The sequence below is a fragment of the Callionymus lyra genome, chromosome 2, assembly GCF_982586985.1.
Source record: "Callionymus lyra chromosome 2, fCalLyr1.hap1.1, whole genome shotgun sequence".
Taxonomy (NCBI): Eukaryota; Metazoa; Chordata; class Actinopteri; order Syngnathiformes; family Callionymidae; genus Callionymus; species Callionymus lyra.
In genome coordinates this window covers 29988898-30014185 of record NC_141819.1, presented here as the reverse complement: position 1 = coordinate 30014185, position 25288 = coordinate 29988898, and the positions used below count along the sequence as shown (strand labels likewise).

At 38.7% G+C, this 25288-nt stretch overlaps 1 protein-coding gene across 1 annotated transcript; it reads right to left on the bottom strand.

Annotated features, from left to right (window-relative positions):
• Positions 1-1904: 1904 nt before the first annotated feature.
• On the bottom strand, positions 1905-24769 carry LOC148086443 (semaphorin-4E). The gene is made up of 14 exons (XM_087784565.1): positions 24633-24769; positions 12577-13021; positions 12202-12344; positions 10752-10814; positions 10427-10525; positions 7470-7569; positions 7183-7293; positions 6963-7114; positions 6703-6875; positions 5252-5408; positions 4966-5188; positions 4248-4363; positions 3916-4129; positions 1905-3096 (listed from the first exon to the last, which is right to left on the bottom strand). The coding sequence occupies exons 2-14, from the start codon at positions 12677-12679 to the stop codon at positions 2369-2371; spliced, it is 2382 nt and encodes a 793-aa protein (XP_087640691.1). The 5' UTR covers positions 12680-13021; positions 24633-24769; the 3' UTR covers positions 1905-2368.
• Between the last annotated feature and the right edge of the window lie 519 nt (positions 24770-25288).

The following is a 25288-nucleotide window of genomic DNA, read 5'->3' as shown; positions in this document are numbered from 1 at the left end:
AGACAAAGAATTATAGAACTTTGACAAACCAAACTTCAAATTTAAAAATTAATGTTGAGTGAGAAAGATAATTATTAAACCGCATAGTCAGAGTAGTGAATGAATGTCTAGACCATCCAAAACAAGCAGGTGGGCTACTCTACATTTGTAACGGCCTAAAAAACCAACCCAACCTACATTGGCCGCCAAATCGTTTGGCTCAAAATTAATTTAGATTGTTGATATATTGATAAGTAAATAGAACGGCATATTATATATATATTATGACAAACGGATATCCCAAAATAGCAATACGATGATGGAGGAATGTATTTTCTGGTAATTATGTTGTAAAGAAAAGTAAATACGGAGATAATTAAGTCAATTGACCGACAATAATGGTCAATTTACATTGTGTTCAGCCTTGTGTGATTTAGTTTGACACCCATGCTCTACTCATGATTTATTTAACAAATGGCTAACAATATAAACAAGCGATCGGAGCAGTGGTAGCAAGTTGGCGTCATGGCATCATTGTGTCCACATGCAACCACCAAACAAACATACAAAACTGAAGCTAATTTACAAATCAAATATAATATAAAATACAATTATGCAATTTGTCATTGTTTTCAGAGTTTGTGTGTCCGTCTCAGAGTTTGTAAATGTGTTTCAATATTTATTTGAACAGTTTGGAATTTCTTGTTTTTGCATTACTATGCCACAAATGACCACACATGATGGGGGACCACACAAGTCATTTTACATGACCCGGCAGATTGTTTACACAAACTGACCCATTAGGACACCAGTGATTAAGATGAGGAACGGAGACTACGGATGTTAACAATCATACATAGACTTCCAATACTCGCCAAAATTTTTACCAATTTTCTGATTTGTGGATGTTGATGGTCTTGAGAGGAAACACTTCAAACAGAACTAGAAACAAAGTCAATTATTCTTCCGGACTCACAGCACCAGTGCATTGACCTCTGCTCCTCCAGGTCTGACCGTCCTCTCACAGAAAACTGTACACGTCCAAGTTTTAGCGAGGCCTCAGCAAATATCAAATAGCCGTCAGTGACAGGATGTAACTAAAAGAAAAGTCTTGTTTAAGAAGCGTCGGACGCCCTTGAGCAATCAGAAGGGATGGTTCGGTCAATAAAGTAGAAGACGCTATAAACTATGAAAGGCTCTGTTCTCTCTAGGTCATGGTTCATGGTTACAGATGCAGAAGATAACATTGTTTATATGAAGAAACGCATCAATATGTCAATAAAACCTGTGTTGACTCAGCGATAAAATTGTTTGAAAATAATGAAAAAAAAAATCCAAGAAAACCAAAATACTCTGGACCTCCTGAAGTATCTGAACCCTTTTATTACTCTTTTAAAAAAAGAGTCTTTAATAAAAGCGTTTTTTAAATATGTGAATTAAACTTCAAAAGAAGTTAATATTTCAATGTTTCTGTCTTTGAAATTATGGTCAGTAGTAGCAGCACTAAATTCTTTAACATAATGGTCCTCAACCAACGGGCCAAGGACCGGCTCCGGTCCTGGATTTTTTTTGTTTTTTTTAAACTGGGCCATAGAGTAGGAGATTATTAGAGTAGAAATTATTTAATTTATTTTGCAGTGAAAAAGAGTGAAAGACAAACTCTCTTATCTTGTTGTAAAGAAACCAGCCTGGGGCTCGTGCTGACTCAGCATTACGGTGAAAATTGTATTCATGAACTAAAAGGTTTTCGAAGGCCGTGCCTTTTTATTTTTTATTCATTCGTTGGCCATTAAACCGGTCTGCGATGCAAAAAAGATCGTTGACCGGTTCTTTAACACACAGTGACCTGAGGGCATTTGTGGTGATTAAAATAAATTCAATATCATTAAAGATACATGTCCATGGATCATACAATAACACTGTGATTCAAATATTCTTCTTTATTGACAATTTGTGAGGACTGGGAGTACAAAACTGAATCTTTTATTCTGAATGAAATTCAGAAAAACAAGCGAGAATACTGGATCATTTACACACACGCACGCACACACACACTCGCACATGCACACACACACAGTCTACCAAAATGAAATGTGGCTGGAAGTTGGAGGTGAGTGAGTTGAAGAGCTTATGTACAAACCTTGAATCAGGAAAAATCCAATTGTATAAAACAATATTTCAACAAATAAATAGCTGAAAGTTGTCGCTGTACATGTTATATTACAATCTCATCGTGGTAGAAAAATACTTGACACTCTCATGTAGGGTCGGAGAGATGTAGCTGCCCGTATAGAAACGCGGGAGGAAATCAAAAGAATGCATAATGTCTCGCACGTATGGAATATGATTAGTGCACTCGTGTCAAACTGATCTCCATCAGCGAGCAGTGTCATATCTCCGACTCATCGTTTATGTATCCCAGGCCGTCCAGGCTGGAGATGGTGGCCATGGGTGTAAAGAGGTGCTCCCCGTTCCCCTTGAAGTCCACCACAGAGTGATTGTTGTTGGCCACACAGGGTCTCCCCGGCTCGGGTCCAAGGAGCTTGATCTCCGAAGTTCTATTGGGGATGTGCATGTACTCCGTCGACTGCCTCTTCACCTCGCTGTCCTTGGAACGCTTGGCCAGCTTTAAGAAACGCCCTCGACCCCAGAACCAGAATATGACGGCCATCAAGGCCACGCAGAGCAGCGCCAGCAGGGCCACCGCCACCTCCAAGCGAGCCACTCTGCTGGTTTCCCTCTGGTTCTCAGGGGTGAGAGGGTCCTCCGGAGCCGCGGTGGTAACGGGGTGAGAAGAGTCTGAGGAATTTTCCACCTCGGTGCCAGGAGTGGTGCCTCCGTCCGCTGCCTTGCGCGGCTGTAAACGATAAACTGCGACGGTGCGGTTGTAGGTCTTCTCGCCGATCCATTCGACAGAGACACACGAGTACAACCCCGAGTCTGACTTGGAAGCGTTCAGGATGAGGAGACCCCAGCTGAAGATGTAGTACTTGCTGTTGGGGTGCAGGGTGTGGTCGGCAAAACGCCACAAGACCTTTGCCAGGTTGGAGTGCAGCTGGCAGCTCAGCTGGATGTTGTTGCCTGGAACCAGCGCCACGTCCACGACCGCCACAGGACCTGAAACCAGCCAGATTCTAAGATTAATCATTTTCTACCTTATAAGTGTCTCATTGGTACTTGTATCACTCTGTCTCACGTTTAAGAAAATCAAACAGGAATAGACCAGAGAAAGTTAATTATTACTAATAAGATGTTTAAAGGTAAAACTGTCCAATGAGGGAGAGATAACATAGATTATGAAGCCAAACCAGTCACTTTTTTAAAATAATCATAGTAGCGACCATTTAATTTTTCCCTTATTTAAAATAACATTTATTTTAACTTGCAAACTCAATGACAAGGTACCATCCCTCTCATAACCCTCTATGCAAAGTTGATCTGAACGGCTACCATAATGCTTTGCCGCCCAGCCAACCAATCACAAGTGTCGACCACTTTTGAAATAGCAACAGACTTGAGAATTTGAGTATTGTAGCGACCAATCCGGAGTCACCTGGTCTAGAAAGGCGCTCTAGAAATAACCATTACTTACTAACTTACTAAATAGAGTAGTGTGTAGAAAGGCATCATGGGAGTTCACCTTTTTTTTTATTTGGTACCATAAGTAAGGTAGGTGCTGTGAAATATTTCTCCAATGAAGTTCTGTTCTGTTAAACTTTAACTGCTCTTCAAATAAATAACTTTTTTACAACAGTGTGAACAATGACAATATTATAAGTACAGTGCTGTGGACAAAATAAGGTGAACTGAGAAATGGCCCACTGTGTGCACGTGTGCGTGTGCATATATATATAATATATATATATATATAAACAATGATGTATGCAGCATAGATGTGATTAACTCGGTATCTGTATATTTCATATCCATACACACCGATATGAGGACATTTGGAAACATCTCCCTCCTTCAGACTCTGGACCGAGTCATCGGGTGACGCGGTGTCGCCCGAGGAGCACTGGTTCTTGGACAGGTCCCAGACACAGTAGGGGTCTCTGGCCAGAATGCAGTCCACACATGTTTCATAGCGGCTACAGTTGCTGATGGGAATCTGGACGGCTCCAAACTTTGAGCCGACAAAAAGATGACCCTGAGGTGTTGAGAAGAGAGAGTAAAAAATAATAATCTGATCTTATAAATAATACTCTTCCAAACACCAGCAGCAGTTCTTAAAGTCTTCAACTCGGACACTAGAGAAGGTGAATTACCTTGTGTGACAGGAGGCGCAGGATGCTGATGGCCTCAGCCGTACGAAACACTTGAATCTCCTCGATGATGAACATCTCTCCAGCATAGTTGACCGATTTATGTATGTAACCGTTTTCTACCAGGACAAAACAAGGGTTTAGGCGTGAAACGATACTCAATAAAAAAAAAAGAAAAATGACTGTTGAATAACTGTTGTCAAAGTTGGCTCATTGTTATCATTTTACTACAAATACCATCCACACAATTTCCTCACGCTAATAAATAACTGAAAGTTATTGACGTTTTATTTCAATTTGTGTTGTGAACTAAACCAGTTTATCCAACTAGACCAGTTCAACTTGTAAACCATCCAAAGATATTTGCTCCAATTACATTTTCAAAGTATTTTATTAAATTAAAAAGTTACTTTTATTTTATTTTGTATACAAATGATGGTTTATTGCCACCAGACAATACTAACATCATTTACAATTTAAAATGCTCTGGAAAAAAAAGAATGCTTAAAAAACAAACAAAAATAAAACAATATAAAAATTCAAATTTCAATATTTGAAATGTTAAATTCAACCATTCAATATTCTAAGCTGTCACATTCTTACTTTGATATTGGTTCCAATCAATATTAATTTTGAATTTGGAACACATGAAAATGTGTCTATTAGAACCCCTCACACCTAAAACAAAAGATGTCTAGTTAGGGCAACGAAAAGTTTGTACCAGCGCCAATAAACATGACCGCATGTTCCTCCCCGTCCAGCGCCTTCACTCTGTCCACGACAATCCGAGTCAGCAAGGCTCCCTTTCTGAGCAGCAGCGGCCCCCCTGTCAGAGGGCGGACTATGTCGTCCATGAGGGGCCGGTCCCTGATGAACTGGAGGGTTTTGTCAGGAAGATCCAGCGAGTGCTTCATTCCCATCTTACGTGCCACGTCGTTGATGCACTGGAACACAGAAGAGCCTGTTCAAGTGTGTCCTTGTGGCTCACAGCGGGTTCTGGGACTCACCGCTCCGGGCCTGGGCACCGGGACCTCTCCCGTGTACATCACCCACTTCACGTGGGACGTCTCCACAGCAACGGGTGTCTTGAACTTTCCCTCATTGAAGACGTCTCTCGTGGCAGACACGCTGTAAGCACAGACTGCAGAGACCTGGGACAGACTCCTGGAACACAGTCATGAGAGGAGAAGTTCAGGTTCTCGCCGGTTTCTGCACCTTCAGATGCAGCTTCTTACTCATCGTGGACTAGAGTTTATCTTGTAATCAAAGTACTGTTTCCTTTTTTAATGGTTCAAACTTAAGTTAATTGTTCCTGTGTTGTTATCTGTTTCCATTTAAGTTTGAGCAAATCAGTTAAATCTGGAAGCGTCAGAATATAAAGTTTAACGTTTCAAATTTTGAAACTTTTTCTTTACATTTTTATATGCATTTAATCATTTGTTTTAAACAATTGAATTAAATAATTTCTATATTGAAATGTTGAATTATTGATGATCTTTTTAAAATGTAATTGGAAAACGTTTATTACTAAAGTAAAATAGGAAATTGTAATTTCAATTATTCAAAAAAAAAAATTTTTTTATTCCTTATTCCTTTTTTAATAAAAAATGACATTTAATAGATTTTAATTGATATTCTTCTGAATCATTTATTTCCATAATAGTCAGCATATTGAAAGTTAGATTTTTTTTTTTTACAATTCAAATCAGTAATTTCTTTGATATCGTAATATCAATAATTCCAAAATTACATTTTCTAAATTAATTTAATTTTTTTTTAAATGTGTAGTATTTTAAATTCAATATAAAAAAGTTGGCAGTTTTATACCAACAGTTCTATATTGAATTGAAACGGGCAGAAGAAAAAATAAATACATTTTTAAAGGTCACAATGTCAACAAACCATAACACATTAAAACATCAGTCTAATCATCGAGCGGGCCATATAAAGTGACTTGATGGGCCAGATTTGCCCCCCAGACCTTGTGTTTGAAGGTGTTAGCGTAACATGTGCAACTGATGAACATAAATCATGATTTTTATTTTTATCTATATACAGTAATTATACCATTTTGAAAAAAGGATTAAGGCACAATTATATATTCTTTTATTTTTTAATGATTGAATGAACCATTTTTGTAGGCGTTTAAACCTGCATCACAACGTTATATACAGTTTAGAGCCTTTGAAAATAAATCTTGACACATTTTGAAGTTTATAGCTGTAGTGTAGCGGATAGAGAAGGCACCAGTTTCATAGAGTGGGCGGTTGAGCTCAGTCAGGCACTAAAGGTTACTGAAACACGTGTTCATGTGCAGCAGCAGACCTCGCTCAAACCACAGAAAATCCTTCCATTAGTTCTCTACGGACCTCGCTTCATAAATGGCCGGACATAATCATTTTTATAGATCGGTATCGAGCGTTTCAAACTCCACAGAGGCCGCATCGGCGAGACTTACGACTGTGGAGTGAAGACGGCGTAGAAGACGCTCTTCCTCCAGTCCTCATGCCTGAGCAGGAAGACATCCTGGACAATGGGGGGCAGGCTGGGTCCAGGGAGGGAACAATCCAGACGAGCTTTCAGGAACGAGGTCCATTTCCTCTGCAGCGTCCGCTGTCCGCCCATATCCCCCTAAACACAGAGCTCCTCTGTCACGCTGGTCAACCACAACAACAACAACAGCAGCATGTGACAGTTCTTGAGCTCCTCAATTAAAACCTTGCAGACTCGCGCCACTCGTGACACGGCCACTTTGCTGTAGAAGTCGTACTCCATGGCGTTCTCGCTGAAAAACAAGTAGACCTTGTCGTCGTCTCCGTCGGCGCTGCCCTCGCTCTCGGCCACGACATCCATGTAGATGAAGTTCGGCTCTGAAACGGCGTGACGAACGATTAGTTTACGAGTTAACATCTCACCACGACTTCGGTGAAAGACTCACCACTGAGCCACGAGCTCTTGAACTCAGTGCGCAGAGAAAAGTTTGAGCTGCGCAGGACCACCGGCTCGGACCCCAAGAAGTTGATGGATGTGGCCGAGTACAGGTCACTTCCTGTCAGACAGGAAAAAATAGGTTGATTGTTAATGTATCTGCTGCAGTGACAGTGACACAGGTTTCTTCTCAGGTTCTATCACGCCCTTATCACCCATCAATCTTTTCTGTTGCTGAACTTTGACCTTCTGCAGTGTTTTTTTCCTTTGGGCAGCAACCCTGACCCAGACACTCACCGACCATGAGGGAGGAGTATCTCTGGAAGGGATCAAAAGGACACTTCCCCTTCCCCTCCTCCTGCTTCCCCTGCAGCCTCAACTGTCCATTGGTGAACGTCTGTTGGAAAAAACAAACACAGTTTAGACTGATGCACACTTGTGTGGTTAAAGTCAGGTTTGACGCAAAGATATGCACGAATATGTCGTAGGTGTTTGTAAAGAAACTCTAGAGAACTAGAAATTATTTAGAGGGAAAGAAACTGGGGGGGCTAAACAATTGTGTTTGACATTATTTGAGAAGAAAATTAAAGAAGTTGTTATTTTTAAATAAATTATTTTACTCAATATTGGATGTTGTAGCTTTATGGGAAATACTGAGGTTTTTTTTCCTGAATGCATGACATTTTTTTTTCAACTTCTTGTCAAAATTATCATTTACACTTTTGGCAAAATAAAGAATTATTTTAATAGACATTTTATTGTATTTTTTTAATGACTGTCCTCAGTGAAATCTTGATGATTATTAGAATAAATAAATTAACTTCCTTTATAATTTTCAGCTGAATTCTCCTGGACATGCATTTAATATAGTCTGATACCACAGGAAGGCACAGACAACTATAAACATTTTTTAAAGATAGAAACTGGTGGTAGAAGAAAAGGCTCCAGTAAGAAAAAGGTTAACGTGATTCAAATGTGGAGTCTTGGGTGGACATTCTTATTTTCTAAATAACTGCAGAAGGTAATCCTTTAGTTATTTTTCTCGCAGCAGGCAAATTATGTTCCTCCTAATGGAGCAGCTCTCATTTTACAGTCCAATGAACAATCGTGGAGAAATGGTTAGAGCAGCCTCTGTTCTTCCAACAATGGTCAACTCTTCTTTGTAACATGTGACTAACAAAAGCACATTATTTTTGTCCTTAACATTTCAAAGCTATTTAAAAGATAAATAGATAGACAGATAGACTTTATTGATCCCTCTGGAGGTCTTACAATTGTTTTTCCAGCACACAGACGATAGAACACAGATCAAAGAAAAAATAACAAAGAAAAGGATACAAAGATTAACATGGAATATCATCATCTTTTCGCTCCACTACTGCCCCAAAACTCAGAATTAAACAATCTAATAGCACGAGGAATGAATGCGTCCCTGAGTCTATTATTGTTGCATCTGGATATATATATATATATCCATAGTTTATTTATTTTATCTGTGTATTTCTCTTTTATTTTTATGTAGTATTTTCTATATGAAACAAAAATATATAATTGATGGAAATTAAAGAAAAATGAGAAATCTTGATGATTTAAATCTCGTCGTGCCTGATTTGCAGTTTTTCTTAGAGTAAATTGCTTTACCTTAAAATGCTACATTTTTCATGAATCTCATAAATTCTAAGTGAGCTGCTGTTGAAGTGTCTGCACAGCTGAAGCACCTGTGAAAACTACAAATCAGCTGCATTTAGATAGTCACGGTCACGGAGCAGTTTCAGCAGCAGCAGCCTATGGCTGGAGTCGGTGGACGCAGAAAAATATATCGAAGACGACCACAGAAATGTATTGTGAAAACTGACTTTATTGAAGCTGGCTGTGTTTTGGTTTAAGTAAGAAGTTCATAGAAATGGATCTAGAGCAGAACAAACTTAACCATAGAGGAATAAAATGTGTCATTATAAAGGGAAGACTTTTGGAGTGAATTTTACTATCATGTTTATATTCTTTCAGGGTTAGTTTACAACCAAAAAAATGGTTGAATGGATTAATTCAACATTTAAATTGGTAAAAACCTTTAATTTTATTGAAATGTTGTCGTTGTTGTTTTCGACACATTTAATTATAAATCTATATGAAAGGTTTAATAAGTCTTTTTTGAATAACTGAATTTAAGAAAATGTTCATAACAAAACATTTATTATTCATTTTAAATGGCTAGGAATGAAAACATATTGAATTTAGAATATGTATTTCTGAATTATTGGAATTAAAATGTGATTTTATGTGATTAGAAAATATTCTGTAATAAAATATCAATTGTATGCACTACTATACCAACATTTTTATATTGAATTAAAAAGGGAGTTTTTTTTTTTTAATTGATTGTAAAAATTAATTTATGAATTATCAGAATAAGATAATTATACTATTTGCAAAAAAAAAAAGATTCCTTTTGAAAATATTCATTTGCAAAGCTGTGGAACTCACTTCCCACTGAACATAAGACCTTATCCCAGTTAAAAATGTTCACCTCAAGGTTAAAGCCCTGGTTGTAAACAAATCAAATATGTACCCATTAGTAAGTAGTATTGTGTATGTAAATGATTTCTGATCCTGCTGTAAATGTTTTACAATAGTTTTGTAATATAGACTTTTATTGTGCAGTTGTAAATATTGTAAAAAGGCCCAACCAGGGATAGGAGTTGAAAATTAGCACAAGCTGTAAATTCTTTATGCATCGCATCAACTTGTATTGTAAGTATGTTGACTGCATCGTCCCTGACAAATAAATGAATAAATAAATAAATAATATATATATATTATTAAAAAGAAACGAAAAACTAATCCAATTTCAAAAGAATAAAATGTTTAAATAAATAAAAATGTCAACATTTTAAATGTTTAATTCAATATTCTACTGGCACTGATTTACTTCCATAAAGAAGACGTACATGTCGTGAGTGTGTGCGTCTAGAACTCGTGGTTTAAAAAATCATTTTTGAGAGTCATGTCATGGTTTTCATATTCCAAGCTGCCGGACCTATTGTCGGTAAAGATTAGCAGGATTATGGTTATCACATAGCAAACAATAGCACAGCTGAGCAACTGCAAGGATTGTACCAAGTTCGAAAACATCCATTTATTTATACAATTCTGGAGAAAGAAAATGAAATAGAACCAAATGTTCCTGATTGTTTGTAAGCTGATCCCAAAACTGCTTAAACCAATAGGACGAAACAAGTGAGAAGAGAACTCACCAGGAAATCACAGATGGGGCTGAAAGCGTTTGTTCCACAGACAAACATCGTAGTTTCATTCACCTTGTGGAGGGTTCGAATATAGTTTCGACATTCCACCTGCAACAGGATCCACAGAGAGAGCGTCAAGGGTCAGGGCTTTGTTGGTTCAGCCGCAAAAACAGCAGCGTGCACGCGCACACAAACACACAAGGTCAAGGCCATCTTCTCATTTTCTCATGCCTTTATTAGGACAAAAAAAAAAAAAAGATCCTGCACCAGAGATTAACTGTCGGAGGGAGTAGATCCGACTTCACGGATCTGTTTGGACAAACATTCCACGAACCTCAGCGTGCTTTCCTTTGTACTTGCACTCCCTCTGCTTCTCCTCCGTGACTCTCCAGTACACCTGCATCAACACACGTGTCATGTCAAAGCACGTCGAGCACAAGTCACTGAGAAAACAGCGTGTCCAGCGCCACAGACCTGAAACCAGTCAGTTCACTCGCGCTAGTCGAGGCACGACGCCTCTTACCGTCACATTGACTTAAACACACAAACGACTGCAACTTTACAACCGCTTGGCTTTTAGGATTTTAAATATATCTTACCGTCATCGAGAAGAAATGACAAATACATGCAAAGTATACCATTGTAGGACGATTGTTGCAGCAATTACGAGGAGGTTTCATTTTCAAAATGTTATAGTTATACCAAGAGGAAATGACTGTACTGAATATTATTTAAGAATATTATGTTTAGATAATGCATGGAAAGAAAAGACATCAGACCTAAAGGATGGAGCAATTTAACAATAAGATTTTAAAAATTCTATTTTCAACAACTTGCAAGAGCAGGCCAAGTTTGACTTAGTTAGAAAGAGATTATGAGGCAGAACTAGTTGAGGTTAATAAAGTTCACTTTTTTTTTTGTTATCTTAACTATAAAAATAGATGTGATATACACAAAAAAATGTAGGGATAATTTTGATAAGAATTCAACAATTTACTGTGAAAAATAATATGCATTAAATAGATGAACATTATCTATCTATCTGTCATCTATCTGTCATCTATCTGTCCATCTATCTATCTATCTATCCATCCATCCATCCATCCATCCATCCATCCATCCATCCATCCATCCATCTATCTATTTATCCATCTATCCATCTGTCTATCTGTCTATCTGTCCATCTGTCTATCCATCTATCTATCCATCTGTCTATCCATCTGTCTATCCATCTATCTATCCATCTGTCTATCCATCTATCTATCCATCTATCCGTCTATCCATCTATCCATCTATCCATCCGTTTGTCGATCCATCTATCCATCCGTTTGTCGATCCATCTATCCATCTATCCATCTATCCGTCCATCTATCTATCCATCTATCTATCTATCCATCTATCTATCCATCTATCTATCCATCGAGGAAAAAATATAAAAGGACTGACAAAACTTTACAACAAAATATTCAACAAACATCTGCCTGAATCGACTTACAACAAGAAATTTAAATCTAAGACGCCCCAAGACATGGACTTACAACTGGGTTTTTGCCCCTTAGGGCCACCATAGTTTTTATAATAAGCTGCACATAGAAGCTACACAAGCAACTTGTGAAACCTTTTGAAAAAAGTTTTGAAATTAAACTGCAGAAAAGGAAAACTGTTTGGGATAAAATTTCCCCCCATTTTATATGTTTAATACATAAAAAAGATTTTTTTTTAAATATTTAATAAAAAGAGAAAAAAAATAACCCAGAGAAGATATTCAAATAAAACCGACTTACCTCGGACTTCTTCACAGAGATGTTGTCGATGTCCAGAGCATAGACGACGCCCCGGGCTCCCAGCAGCAGCACACCCATGTCCTCCCTCATCAGCATAGTGGAGTAGTTGAAGATCCCGTCTTCTCTGAACTGCTTCAGATCATCTACAGCACAACCATCATCAGAACGCTGTTCAAAAGCTCACGGAGATAACACACACTTGGCTTGGAAAGATGTTCCACTCGCTAAAAGAAGTTGAATAAATGTAACTGTTGGTTTATGCATAGAAAAGTGAATCATTGATTTGGTTATAAATAAATGATGCTTTATCTGGGGAGCTGGAAAACAACAGCTATAGAAGAAGAGAAGGGGGGATGATGGGGGGGAGGGTCTTACTCTGGAAGGGGACAGTTTTGCGGGGGGCACAGTAGCGAGGGTCACCGACTGCAACATGGAGAACCGATCCACAGACGATGCTCAGGGCCCAGAGTAGAGACATGGCTCACAGTCCACCACGCCTCTGCCCGGGGTTCTCCGCCGGGGCACGGGTCACACACGGAGCATGGTCCGAAGGTCCAGATCCAGGTGATGCCGTTGATGGAACGTCGCTCTACGCTTCTGGCCCCTCGTCTCACGCCATCTCTTCCTCCTCTGATGCTTGTGAATCGACAAAGACGATCCGATGTCCATGCGCTGGAACCAGAGGTGCGCCCTTATGTGGGTGTTAGCCTCCAGCGCGCCGCTAATGAGCCACGAGGGTCTTCTCTGGGTGGAGGAGCAGGATCCATGCCGCTCGCTCCTAAAGAACCCCACTGGAAATCATCTTCATTCGGCGGAGATTCTAGAAAGAAATGGATCAGAGGAGTGATTAGAGCGTCGGCCGGTTTGTTGCAGCTCGTGCAAAGACAATAAAAATAAAAAACGCAGTGTTAAAAATAAAACTGATTTTATTTTCTATTTATCTCTTCCTTTGATCGTTCATGAAGTGCGCAGGATTCACCGGGGATCCACAACCGGGAGCAAACAAAGCAACTTCAAGGGACAATCAACATCTTCCTTACACTGAAGGATTCTCCAGAGGAAAACAGGTCAGAATCAAAGGAGCTGAGATTTCCATAACGCTAATGAAACGCCATCCTTCAGCGGACTCGCTCGCTCCCAGGGGTTGCTGACACACTCACACATGCAGCAGCACTGATAACCTCGCTGGCCTGGAGGAGGCGTCTCCTGGAGACCTGAGCTGACGCCCTCCTGATCCTCTGAGCTTGTTTAGTCGGAATCAATCCTTTCCGCTACTGCAGGTGAGAACTTATTAACCCTAAAACAACAACCAAAGATTGATCAAAACACTAGATGTGAAACAGCCAGGAACAGAATAAAACTCCTCATTTCTCACATTGTTAAATACAGATGCTTTCTTTGAAAAACAGATACAAATAAACAATGATACTAGATCCTTAGTACCCCACCCACGCTACTTATGGTGCCAACAAAACAGTGAACTCCCAGGATGCCTCTCTACACACTGCTATATTTAGTTACTGCTCATTTGTTGCTAGAATATTGTATTTTAATTCTTCATCTATGTTGCTATGTCAAAATGCATCTACCACTGTGTTTGGTTGGCTGCAGCAAAGCATTATGGGAGCTGTTCAGGGGGATTGCACCTTATATGAAATGTTTCACTTGCGAGTCAACATATTGTTGTTAAATTAATGTAATTAAAATAAAATGGAAAAACTAAATGGACACTACAGATTTCATTTAATGCAGGGGGGAGGTTCAGAAAGTAACCCCTGAAATAAATGATGGACCACTGTACTCGATTACAAAAAACATTTTGTTCCACCTTAATAATAATCTCACAATTATCTTAACCACTTTGTAAATATCCATGAATCTTTGTGGAACAAATGGTGTCAGAAGGGGGTTGATCACCGAGTCACACCAGAGAACTGAAGATGTTTGAAGGACATGCAGGAATAGCTGAGCTTCTAACTGAAGTGGCTGAAGTTGAAGATGTTTCCCACTGAAGCAGCAGGTCTGTAGCAACAGATGAACTCTACAGACGACAATACTTAGATGGTACATTTAACGCTAAATAATGCCACTGCGGGACAAGACAGGCTCATCGCTGTGCAACGGCTGGAACAGATCCAAACTCACAAGTAAAGACAAGGATGATTTCAGACTAAATGATGACAGATTCTGCACACACACACACACACTTAAGGGTGATATAAACGTACAATTATGAGTCATTCACAGATGATGTGAAATCGGGTTCAGGCTCATGCTCCTCCTCCTGTTGTGTCATCAACCAAACAGCACATCGTTGCAACCGTCCTGTGATTAATGTTGCTTTGATTGTCCTCGTTGTTTGTTGATTTAAAGACTGTGGTTTGTTTTGTGATTAAATTAAAAGCACCTATAGAGAAGCTTTTCAACAACATTGTTCCGCTCGTGTTGTACTTATGTCATGCATTTGAAGATGACAGTTTTTAGTTCATCAAAGATCACATTTATAGGTTCAACTTGTGTTTTATTATGTGGAAGAAGTCTTGAATGCTTCGCAAGTTGCTTCCTTAGTAAGAGTTTGGTAGGATTGCTGCTGCTGCTGGTTGTGAAAAAAGAGTTCACTGGGACTTCATGGGACAAACATGTCACTTTCCTTCACAACCAATATCACACTTTCGCATTTTTTTCATCAGAACAACTAAATGTCTTTCTTTTAGTCCATCAGTGGAGTCATTTTTCCCATGATCCTTTGCTGGAGTTGGAGTTGCTTGTAGAATGAACACACCAAGTCTGCAGTCTAAGGTTATATTGGTCCTAATTTAAGTTAATTTTAAGGGGATGTAAAAAGTGTAAAACATGTGGTGGGTCTTGGTCTAGTCTCTGCCTCCTCTTGGTCACTGGTCTTCTCCGTCTCGGGTTGTAAAATTGGCCAAGAAAGGGATTACGTTCAACGCTCCTTTATACTATAATATAATTTACAAATATTGTTTTCTTTTTCCTGGGAAGAAAACTAGGAAAAAGATGCAACATAAAATATGTTCCTGTAACAATAAACATAAGAATATAATCCAAAATTAAGGAAAATTTTAATTTGAAAAAATGTAAATTATGCCAAAATGCCTTTTTTATACCATTGTACCTTTATCGGCGTTTAAAAACTCAATTTACAAATAACTTTAGTGACATTTTATGGTGCATTTAGTAGCATAGGACCAATTAAATATTCAGAACTAAAGAAAAAGATTAACAACATAAAACAGCCGCCCACCCATTCATCTCTTCATCTAGAATGATAATAATAATATAATAATAGTGTCGTAAAATGAGTTGGGCTTGGAGAAAATTAGTGTAAATACAAGTTTCCTTAATGAAGAATAGACTACATTTTAAGTTTTTCATTGACTGTAAAAGGTTGTGGACAAATCTGACCAAAAGGTTTTGGGTTCGGGTCACAGTTTTGGCTCTGGTCTCGATCTACACAAGTTTTTTTTCTCTTAATTCAATTATCTTGAACTATTAACTATTGAAACTTTCCTCCCATAATCCTCTTTGTTTTTGCCTTACAGCTTCTGACCAACTGCAGCTTAAACCTGTGACTAAAATATGCATTAAGTTGCAAATGCTGCAGAATGCACATCAGGAAGAAACGTGGACATAATGAGCAACTATGAGTAACATTTTATCAGCCAGCCTTTAAAGTTCTCTTCCTCCCATACCAATGTTTGAGTCCCAGGTGGTTCGTCTACGGTCTCCCTGGTCTCTCAAGCACATTGCAGCATCACCATATTGATATGCCAGTCGTGCTCGTCCGCAGCCTCTCCCTTTACTTTCTTCAAAAGCTTTGATTTCCAGTGACACAATGAGAAAACTGTGATTTCCATTAACTGTCCAGGCCTCCCTCTCTATGAGACATAATTTGTTCTTGCCCGCTGACTTCAGGCCACTTCTTCTACACCGGGCCTGTCAGAGTCAGCGCCATGAGCACGACAAGGAAAGCTGACGTGAAATGAAATTCGGCTCCGACTTCCCCTACTCTCTCTTCCTCCTCGCCACTGTCTTCCTGTCCTCCTGGCTGATAAGAGCCGGCTTCCTCTCGGCTCAGCAGGGCCCGAGCGGTATAGGGGCTCGGTTCAGGTTTGGGCTTGCATACAGATCGCATTAATTCACTGCTTTACTGCCCAGGGATTCATGCTGAATTGAGACTTTCCACTTCTTTGGCAAGTTTTCTTTAAGTTTCCACTAAGTGCGCTGTGCAGCCTCATTCAAAATTCATCAAGGTTTTCTCAGAATAACAAAAAAAGGAAACTCGCAGGGGTGAATCCGAGCAGTTATCCATTGAGCTGCAGCTAGTTAGAAAGGCGGCGTCACGCCTATTGTTTCGATTTTTAAACACAACAGCGGCAGAATTCAAAGCGAAAGACGTGGCGCTGAGACCCCGGCTGTTGACAGACGCCGACATGACAACATTTTCCACGAGAGACGGCGAGATGCTTGTTCGCAACCTGGGTTTTTCTTCCCACTCTGTTGTTAGACGACTCAGCGGGACGAGTCTCTGCATGTGTGGGACTGTTCGTCTGTTGTCAGAGCCGCGACATCTTGCATACGTTTCCCCTCAGGCGGCAGAGGCGAGGAGGAGGTGGATGATGAGGGTTGGGGTGTTACAGCTGAATGGAATGACATGCAGGTTGTTTTTCTAAACATTTGACAGATTCCTCCAGACAGTGTGCAAAGAATGGAATCGCTATAATAATAGAAACGCATACGGTGCACCATTCGTCAACTTTTCAAGGAGCTCGACAAAGCCGATGGGTGTGTGTGTTGTGTTTTCAGTTTTCCGATTCAATTGTCATCAACATCTTCTTTATTATGGTTCACTTTGCAAATTAATTCAGATAACTCACAGTCACGAACAGCGGAACACAAGTGTTTCAGGTTTTAACCCAATCACTGTCACCAGAGTGTCAATGTGGAAAGTCGAGAAAGTCGTTCTAGTACAGGGGCCCGGAGTCGCATGTGGCTCTTTCAGCCCTATGATGCAGCTCACCCAGTTGTTTTTTTAAAATAATTATAGATAAGTACTTAAGAGATAAGTATAGAAGTATAAATGGATATTTAATTGAAATGTTTCATAGCGTTTTTCCAATGATACGTGAGAAGCGAGCAAAACTCTCCTTCACTTTACCTTTTGTTGAACAAAAAGTGTTATTGTAAGTCATAACTATACTGATGTAAGAACAACATTAGTTCTTGAAGATAATCAGAACTCCGACCCCTCCCTCACCTGTCTCACTCTTAAAGGAACAGTAACACACACGACAAAGAGCGTTATAGTATTTTACTTTAGTTAGTAGTCCAAATGTTATTTCAAATTTGAGCAGACCTGGTAAACTATAATTTCTTTCAGCCGACATAGAAAATATTTTATATTTTAGTCAGTTACAGACCAGAAATGTATTATAAATCAGATAAAGTTTGATATCAAATCATTTAATTTTGAATTTCCCATTATTTAGTTTCCTGTATTGTTGAAATGATAATAATAATAATGATGACAATGATGATACAATTATTATGATGTAAATAAATGTATATATAACACTTCAGAGTCACATAGTGCTTTACATAAGTAAACGGTTAAAAACAAACATGAGTTCAGTTCATCAGGACAAACTGCAGTAAATATACATAACAAAACATTATTATGATAATCATCAATGCTTAAAGTGATAGTTCACCCAATATTCAAATTTCACATATTTTCTACTCGCCCTCATGTGACTAATGTTGGATTATTTTCCGAGAAATCGGTTCCTTTTTAGAGTTACAGAAAAAAAAGTCTTTGTTCATTTTAATGTAGCGACTGAACCTCAGTTGACGAACTTCCTCCAAAAGGACACTTAAAAACATCCAAATGTTTCCATACTGCTCGTCTGTAACGTACCGCTAGTATTGAAGCTCCAACATGAGAGATTTAGGCTGACGACCCGCTACCATCCACTCAAAACAAGCCTTAAAATATGGACTTGTTTAGGTTTTTTGGGAACAATTCCTCACATCGATGTTTTAAAGTGTAATTTTGGACAAAGATGAAGAAAAAGACAACTGAGCTCCAGTCGCTACATTAAATGAACATCCATTTTTGTCTATAACTCTTAAAGGAACAGATTACTCTTCGAGAGGTAAAGGTTGCTGACCCTTGTTCTAGTAGATGTTGGCGATCTTTGAGGCAACATTTGTATTATCAGGTTGCCATAGCAGTGCGCAGGTTTGGGTATCAAACTTCGGTTCTTTTGCGGTGATCCCATGTTTCGTTAAAACAGAGTATTCAAATATCGTCTTTTGTTTCTGTACCCATGCACGTTCAAAACTTGATAACGTGTCGATTTTTCTAAAGTGAAACTGAGAAGTGACAGTGAACCTCGGATTAAATTGTCACCAGTTATTTTGCACTGGAAATTAGTTTAGTTTTTTTTCCATAAGAAAAAAACTTTGCCAAACACAACAATTGAACTTGTTGTACAATGTGTAATGTCATCTACTTTTTGTTAAAATCAATCTCATCAAATCGGTAGAGTGTTGTTCAGGAAGCGAAGGTATCTGTTCTAGTTCCTGTATCAGAAGTTTTCATACAATATAACCAACCCTAGTCGTGGTTGTAGTCCTTGACAACAGAGGACACATTCAATTTCAGTTGAGAAGAGAAGTCTAATAGTTAAAAATAAATGAATAATAAAAATCGATATTTATTGAACCTTGACTAATTAACTTGGGGCCTCAGGCTAGTTCCAGCCCATGAGATGATATTCTGTGTGCATTTTAATGTCTGAGTTTTAATGAGTGTGTGCAGGGCAAAAATAAATCTTTGTTCAATGTCGGATGGTTAATAATGGATAAAGATCATGACATTAAATTTGATCATTTACAAACATTGGTCACATATTAAAGACAGAACATTTTCCTCCTGAAATAGAAAACAAAATTGGTTCAAATTCACAGTGAAACTGCACGAAATCCACAAAACATTAACGCAACAAACTTTAAATCAAATATTAAATAAAACTGTCTTCTTAAGAATTGACCTCTGGTATAAATTTGTCATCGTCACTGTTATGATTGAGAATTAATATTCTACTCTTCTTGCTTGGAAACAATACAACTTTACCACAATGATTATAAATAACATTTAGCAATGTTTTGGTCTTTAAATAAGTTTTTAAAGCCATCAAGGGACACATTTGACACATTTGAATAAAACACGTTTGCCGATAGATTTATATTGTGAGTTATGTGAAGGGAATTTAGAAGATGAACCCAACTTTCATACATGTTGGTCTCTCTCCGGTTCTGTCCACATGAAGACAGAATGTGTCGTATCAGCTCATCGGGAAAATATTGACACGGAACCACTTTTATTATAATGAGCAGCAAACAACCGTTGTGAACGAGTTCAAACATCAAGAGCAAACTTTATTGTTGTTTCTCAAACTAGAATTTTGTCGATCACAAGCCCAGCAGTGTCAATGGATACATTTATCACAAGAGCCTTTATCTAATGTCTCGGACAATTACATGTAAAAGTCGTACTATGTAACATTTTATAACTCCCTTTTTTTTTCATTTTTACTGTAACGGTCGGTTTAATTTTGAATGGCCATGACTCATTTGTGGACGCCCATCACTACCATCTTGAAGATGTTTTTTGTAACGTTGTCTAGACGACCAGCCCCGAGTCATGTGACCACCAAACTGCTCTACAGAAGTGGGTCAGAGACAGTGTTTTAATATAAAGTACTTAGAGACTTTTAATTTACCAGGAGGGTAAAACCAGGAACTGACAGAACAAGAGATTTTGTCTTTTTTTTGTGACAATATGCAGAAAATTGACGAATGCAAAATGGAGAATACAGGGAGCTCCATTTTTAAAACCACGGATAAGGCCTGAAAGTAACAGCTCTTTTTACATCCACACTAACATTTCTCAAGCATTTTGGTTTTGCCGTGTTTGTCCTGTTGTCGTTTTACTCTGAAACAATGAGCAAACTGTTTGCTAAGGTATGGCATGTGTACTACAACGTTTAAGTGGTTTTGTGTGTTTGTGAAGAGTAAAAAAGTAAACGTTGTTGTGTTGAAAAGTAACCTTAATGTTGCACTAGCAGATTTTCAGAAAACAGAAGTTATTTTTCTACTAAAGGTCACCAACAACAACAACAAAAAGTCACAAACAGAAAGTCGCACTTTATTTAGATCCCATAATGTCTTCCGTTTATCCGGGATAAACACCTTTTTTCCGGCGCAGCCGGCCAAACCAGCTCCAGAGACGGTTATGAAGAAGAGTTTCTGCACAATACCACTTGTTATTCTGCGACTGTGTGCCACTCATCATATGAGCATTCATGAGCGATCGCCACAAGTTTACACGCCTCGGCTGCCTCTAAAGACAAATCCCTGCAGACCCAGACTAAACAAGTCGTGCGCGCACTTCATCCAAAAGCCAAACTAATGCCTCCTTAAAGGAAAAAAGATCAGCCGGAGGTTCGTTCCTGCGGTTTTTGAGAGTGTTTATTTGTGTGGAAGCAGAAGTGAAGCAGTGGGTTGCACTTGAACTTGTAGGGTTGGAGAAGCCCTACAGCCATATCTCCAGACACCATTTGAAGCACAGGAGTATTTATAGCCCGTTTTGAAGCCTCCACCTTATCTACAAGCATGGATTCTTCCGACTCATGCTCCGCTCACCGACCCGCACCGCCTGAACAAGCTGGCACTTGTTGTCGTCATCGTGAGTCACGGGAGATTTGGACGAGGACGCACCATCAGTCAAACAGCTGGAGGGAACCTCCACTTGACAGCGGTGCGACGGAAGGGCGAGGTTCTCCTGCTTTAGCGCCTCCAACTGAACAACCCGAGACCTGAGGAACTGGTCCGACGCTGCACCTGGGTCGCTGTTATCGTGTGTTGCATTAGAGGGGCCTGAACAGGAAGCTGGCTGAAGGAGGCGCCGCACCTCAGACACTCCTTGTGTCACAGACTGTTGAGAAACACTGGAAAACTCAACTAAAGTTCAGTTCCTAGTTTTGGTTTGGAAAACCCTGAATTCTAAAACTGTTTGTTTTTGAAGTTTGCAATAAAATGACTCAATATTTGAAATACTGACTCATCTTTACTTGAAATACTAAAATACTGTATGACTTTAATGTGGTTTTTTTTCTTAAAGTTCATTTTAAGATGTAAAACTAAATGTAGTCATTTTAAAGGCAGGAAAGGCAGCGGCTCACGTCATAGTTTAAAATACAGGAATGCAACAACTACAAAACAAACACTGAGTTCAACTAGAAAATCATGAAGTGCAGGAGTTGTTGTCACACAATAACAATTTAAGAACATAGGCACTGTTCAGTCATATATACGTATATATATATATACATATATATATATATATATATACATATATAAATATATATATGTCAGTAAAAGCTCCCAGTGAAAAAAACGTTTAAAAGTCTGTTGGAAATTCCAAGAAGACGGGACCGAGACCGAGAAAAGATTTTTTTTCTATCAGGTTTAATTTCAGACCAAACACCAAAAAAAATATCTGACTGAAAGATTTGAAATATGTAAAAAAAACGCATTTTAACTCGACTTAATTAACAGAAATTGCATTTTTCCGCATAAGCTAGACACGGTCAAAGTGTGGCATCATGCAGGTGGTATTACTAAACCTCAAATGTTCTTTCTGTTTTTTCCTTGACCATTTCCCTTCATATGTGCCTTTCTTTTTCTTCGTCAAGTTGATACATAAAGTGGCCCCATAAGAAATGTAATGACTGACCCCTGGTCATTGATAATCCTTAGAACTTCTAATGGCTAAAATACATGTTTTGTCCATTAAAATTGTTAAATAAATATTTTAAAAACAACCACAACAATTCTATAAACCAACAAATATGTGTAAACAAGTAAAAAAAGAAATATAAAACTTTTTATTTTACCATTTTTCATGTAGAAACAGTTTTAAACAATACGTAAAACTCATCTCAGAAGATTTTCTTAATATATCCTTTCAAATTTCTACCCAGTCATCAGTTTCTTTAATTTGCGAACCGTGCAGTTCTTGAAACAGCTTCTTCTCTGGACTTTAAGCAGGGAATAGACTTCTTTATCAGCATTATCTTCAGAGAAAAGCATACATTTTTTAACAAAAGATACTTTCCAGGAGCGATGACGTGTGCTGCCTCTACTCATCATCCATTTTACCGTCATGAAAATGTTGAAAGCGCTGACTAATGACTTGTCATGGATGAGACGTGAACCATCGCTCAGACGTGTCACAGCCGGAGTTTCAAAACCATGGATGCAACACGTCTGCGCTTGTGTGCTGTGACAAGTTCATGGACGGATTCACGCTCCTAAAATAATACAAGAGGAACTTCATTAACAGAAGTTTCCCATGAAAATGAGTGGACGAAGGTTTCTTGGAATCGTGGAATGAGGGAGAACTCACAAACACATCCTGTATGTGGTACTGAAGGTTAATATTGGCCATACTCTCATTATTGACATTTATATGCGGCTTAAATCCCTTCTATGGCACAATAGAATTATTCCTCAAACTCTATATATATCTTCATTCTTGTCATGTGTTCATGCAAACTTACAGTTATTGTCAAGCTGGTTTAAAGTCAATAAGACTGAACGAGTTTCCATTTATAGTCGGACTCCGAGGAGCTCCGTCACTAGACCAGTGACACTCAAAGAATCTGGATGTTCCTCTCGCCTCATGACATATGGAGGGATCTTGAAGAATAGATGGATTGTTGCTCGAATGATGTCACCGTGGAACTATGATGCGACATTTGAGGGAAGGAACAGTTACTCTATATTGTTTTGATGGATCATAAGAACAACTTAATGTTGAATGCAGTGACATATCAGCACTCAACGCCACAATAGTAATGCTTATTATTTTCTACACTACTGGAGCTGGTACCTGTTCATGAGGCATATGTTATATATGCACAGAAAGAAACAAATACATCTATTTTCCATTGATTACTACTGTATGAAAGGTGTTGAAAAGAAGTCCTTGAACATAATGTTGTCAATAAACAAGTGTGCACTTTTTATTGTATAAAACAGCTGGCGGATTGACATCTTTCATGTTATAATTTATAAAATAACTATGCTGTACTTTAAGGTTTAAGTTTTGTCACTTGGAGAAACACTAGCTGCACCGTTGGATCCTCCTCAGATACCAGGACATATGTTTTGTAAATAAATGACATCAAATGATCGAAGGTCTTGATAACAGACCAAGGACCTCCTTCTATAAACATATTGATCATTTAAAATAAACAAAAGAAAAACCTTTCAACCTTAGTCGATCAGCAACTGTCTTCGTCAAGTCTCCATGGTAACCAAAAGTATTGGTTTGGGTCATGGATTAGCAGATGATCGAGACAATAATATTAACAAAAAATACGAATATTGTCTTAAAGGCTCCTTTTCCAATACACAAAGACATATTGTTTTCTTCCATTTATTTCATTCAATGTTTAATACAATGTTTTTCATGCTCGTTTTATTGTTAACATTTGTGGGGAAAAAGCTTACAATAAAATATGTATTTATTTATTTATTCATAGGATGTTCAACATAACAGACCATCATTTGAAGTCATAACAGCTATAATGGTGAGTTTATTATTGTTCTTTCAGCTGTGTGTGTCGTGCAAGCTTGCTTTGTAACACTTGTATCTTACAGGCATCAACCATATTTTAAATGCGTCATCATATTATAAAGTAAATATCAATATAAACAAAAGTATAAAATCAAAATATATGTGTATATGGAATACTTGGCAGAGGTCTGAATAAGTCAGTTCACTTCTACTTTTGTCTTGTCATTTTTGACCAGGCTACAGACAACAAAAGTGCTTTAGAAATAAAGTGTTTCTCTACAAACGATCAAGGTCCAGGACTGGTGTACAAAAGTGAAACACACACACACACACACACTCTCTCGAGGTGGTGTCAGTGACTGCTCTCCCCTTCACCCTCTGGGCTGCAGTCTGACGTCTAAAATTGGTCGATCCCTTGAGCAAGTGCACTGACAGCTCCGAGTAAAAGCTCAGCAGGACACCAGAGCTGAGAGTCTCAACTTTAAATCACACGTTAACAGAGACACTCTCGACACTCTCTCCACCGAACACTTGTGTAGACATGAGACTGTGTTCTTGGAAAAGCGTGTGAAGTCAAACGTGTTTCTGTAACACACACCTTGCAGTCTGGAACACACACGGCTCTGCTATTATTAGAAGAGCATATCCCATAATCTCAGATCATGCTGGACATCTAAAGTGTGCGCGCGCGCCTCAGGTTCCACAACTGTCCCAACAATAAAACACATGAACCTGGACGACGATCGGGGTCGAGACTCACCTGGAGTTCTGGTCCCTGAGCCGCTCCTCGCAGACACGGTCGCCGGGTTTAGTCCAAATAAAAAAACAGAGACAAAGGTCGGCTCGTGTCTCACCTGAGCCCAGGTTCACTCCCTCGTCTCACTTCAGCTGATAATCTTGGCGAAAAGGCAGCGCCAGGTCACGTGACGCGGGTCGTGTTTTTTTTTGGTTTTTCAACCAATCAGCTTCCACCCGCGCGCGCGCGCGTGTGTGTGTGTGTGTGGACCCGAGCTACACAACACTGGAAGTGAACACACAACTACACACAGGGTGTGAACTGATCATTTAATGAACACTGATGGAGAAAAGCTAAGGAAATACATCTGTCATTTTTTATTTGAATAAGTTCAACTAATATTTGAAGCATATTTCTGGTCACGTGGTGGTGAAATAATAATAATAATAATAATAATTATAATAATAATGTCTATTGCGCAATAGCTTCAAAACAGCTTCCTGGTTGAATCATTTAGTCACAATTCGAGTGTTTTGTCAGGACTTTTAGAAGCATATTGTTCGAACAACAAACATCCATTACATTATGACCACATCATTATTTTATTTTGGAAGTTAGGGAGAACAGAAACTGTCACACAATGAAACAATTTCCCAAAGGAGACCTCCTGAGGGATCAAT

Bases quoted from the DNA above. Each gene is read 5' to 3' on its own strand.
- LOC148086443 (XM_087784565.1), bottom strand. From the start codon at position 12,679: ATGTCTCTACTCTGGGCCCTGAGCATCGTCTGTGGATCGGTTCTCCAT. The intron at 7,570-10,426 runs GTGAGTTCTCTT...TTTTTCCAACAG, and splicing joins GCCCCATCTGTGATTTCCTG to ACGTTCACCAATGGACAGTT. The intron at 6,876-6,962 runs GTTTTAATTGAG...CTCTGTGTTTAG, and splicing joins GAGTGGCGCGAGTCTGCAAG to GGGGATATGGGCGGACAGCG.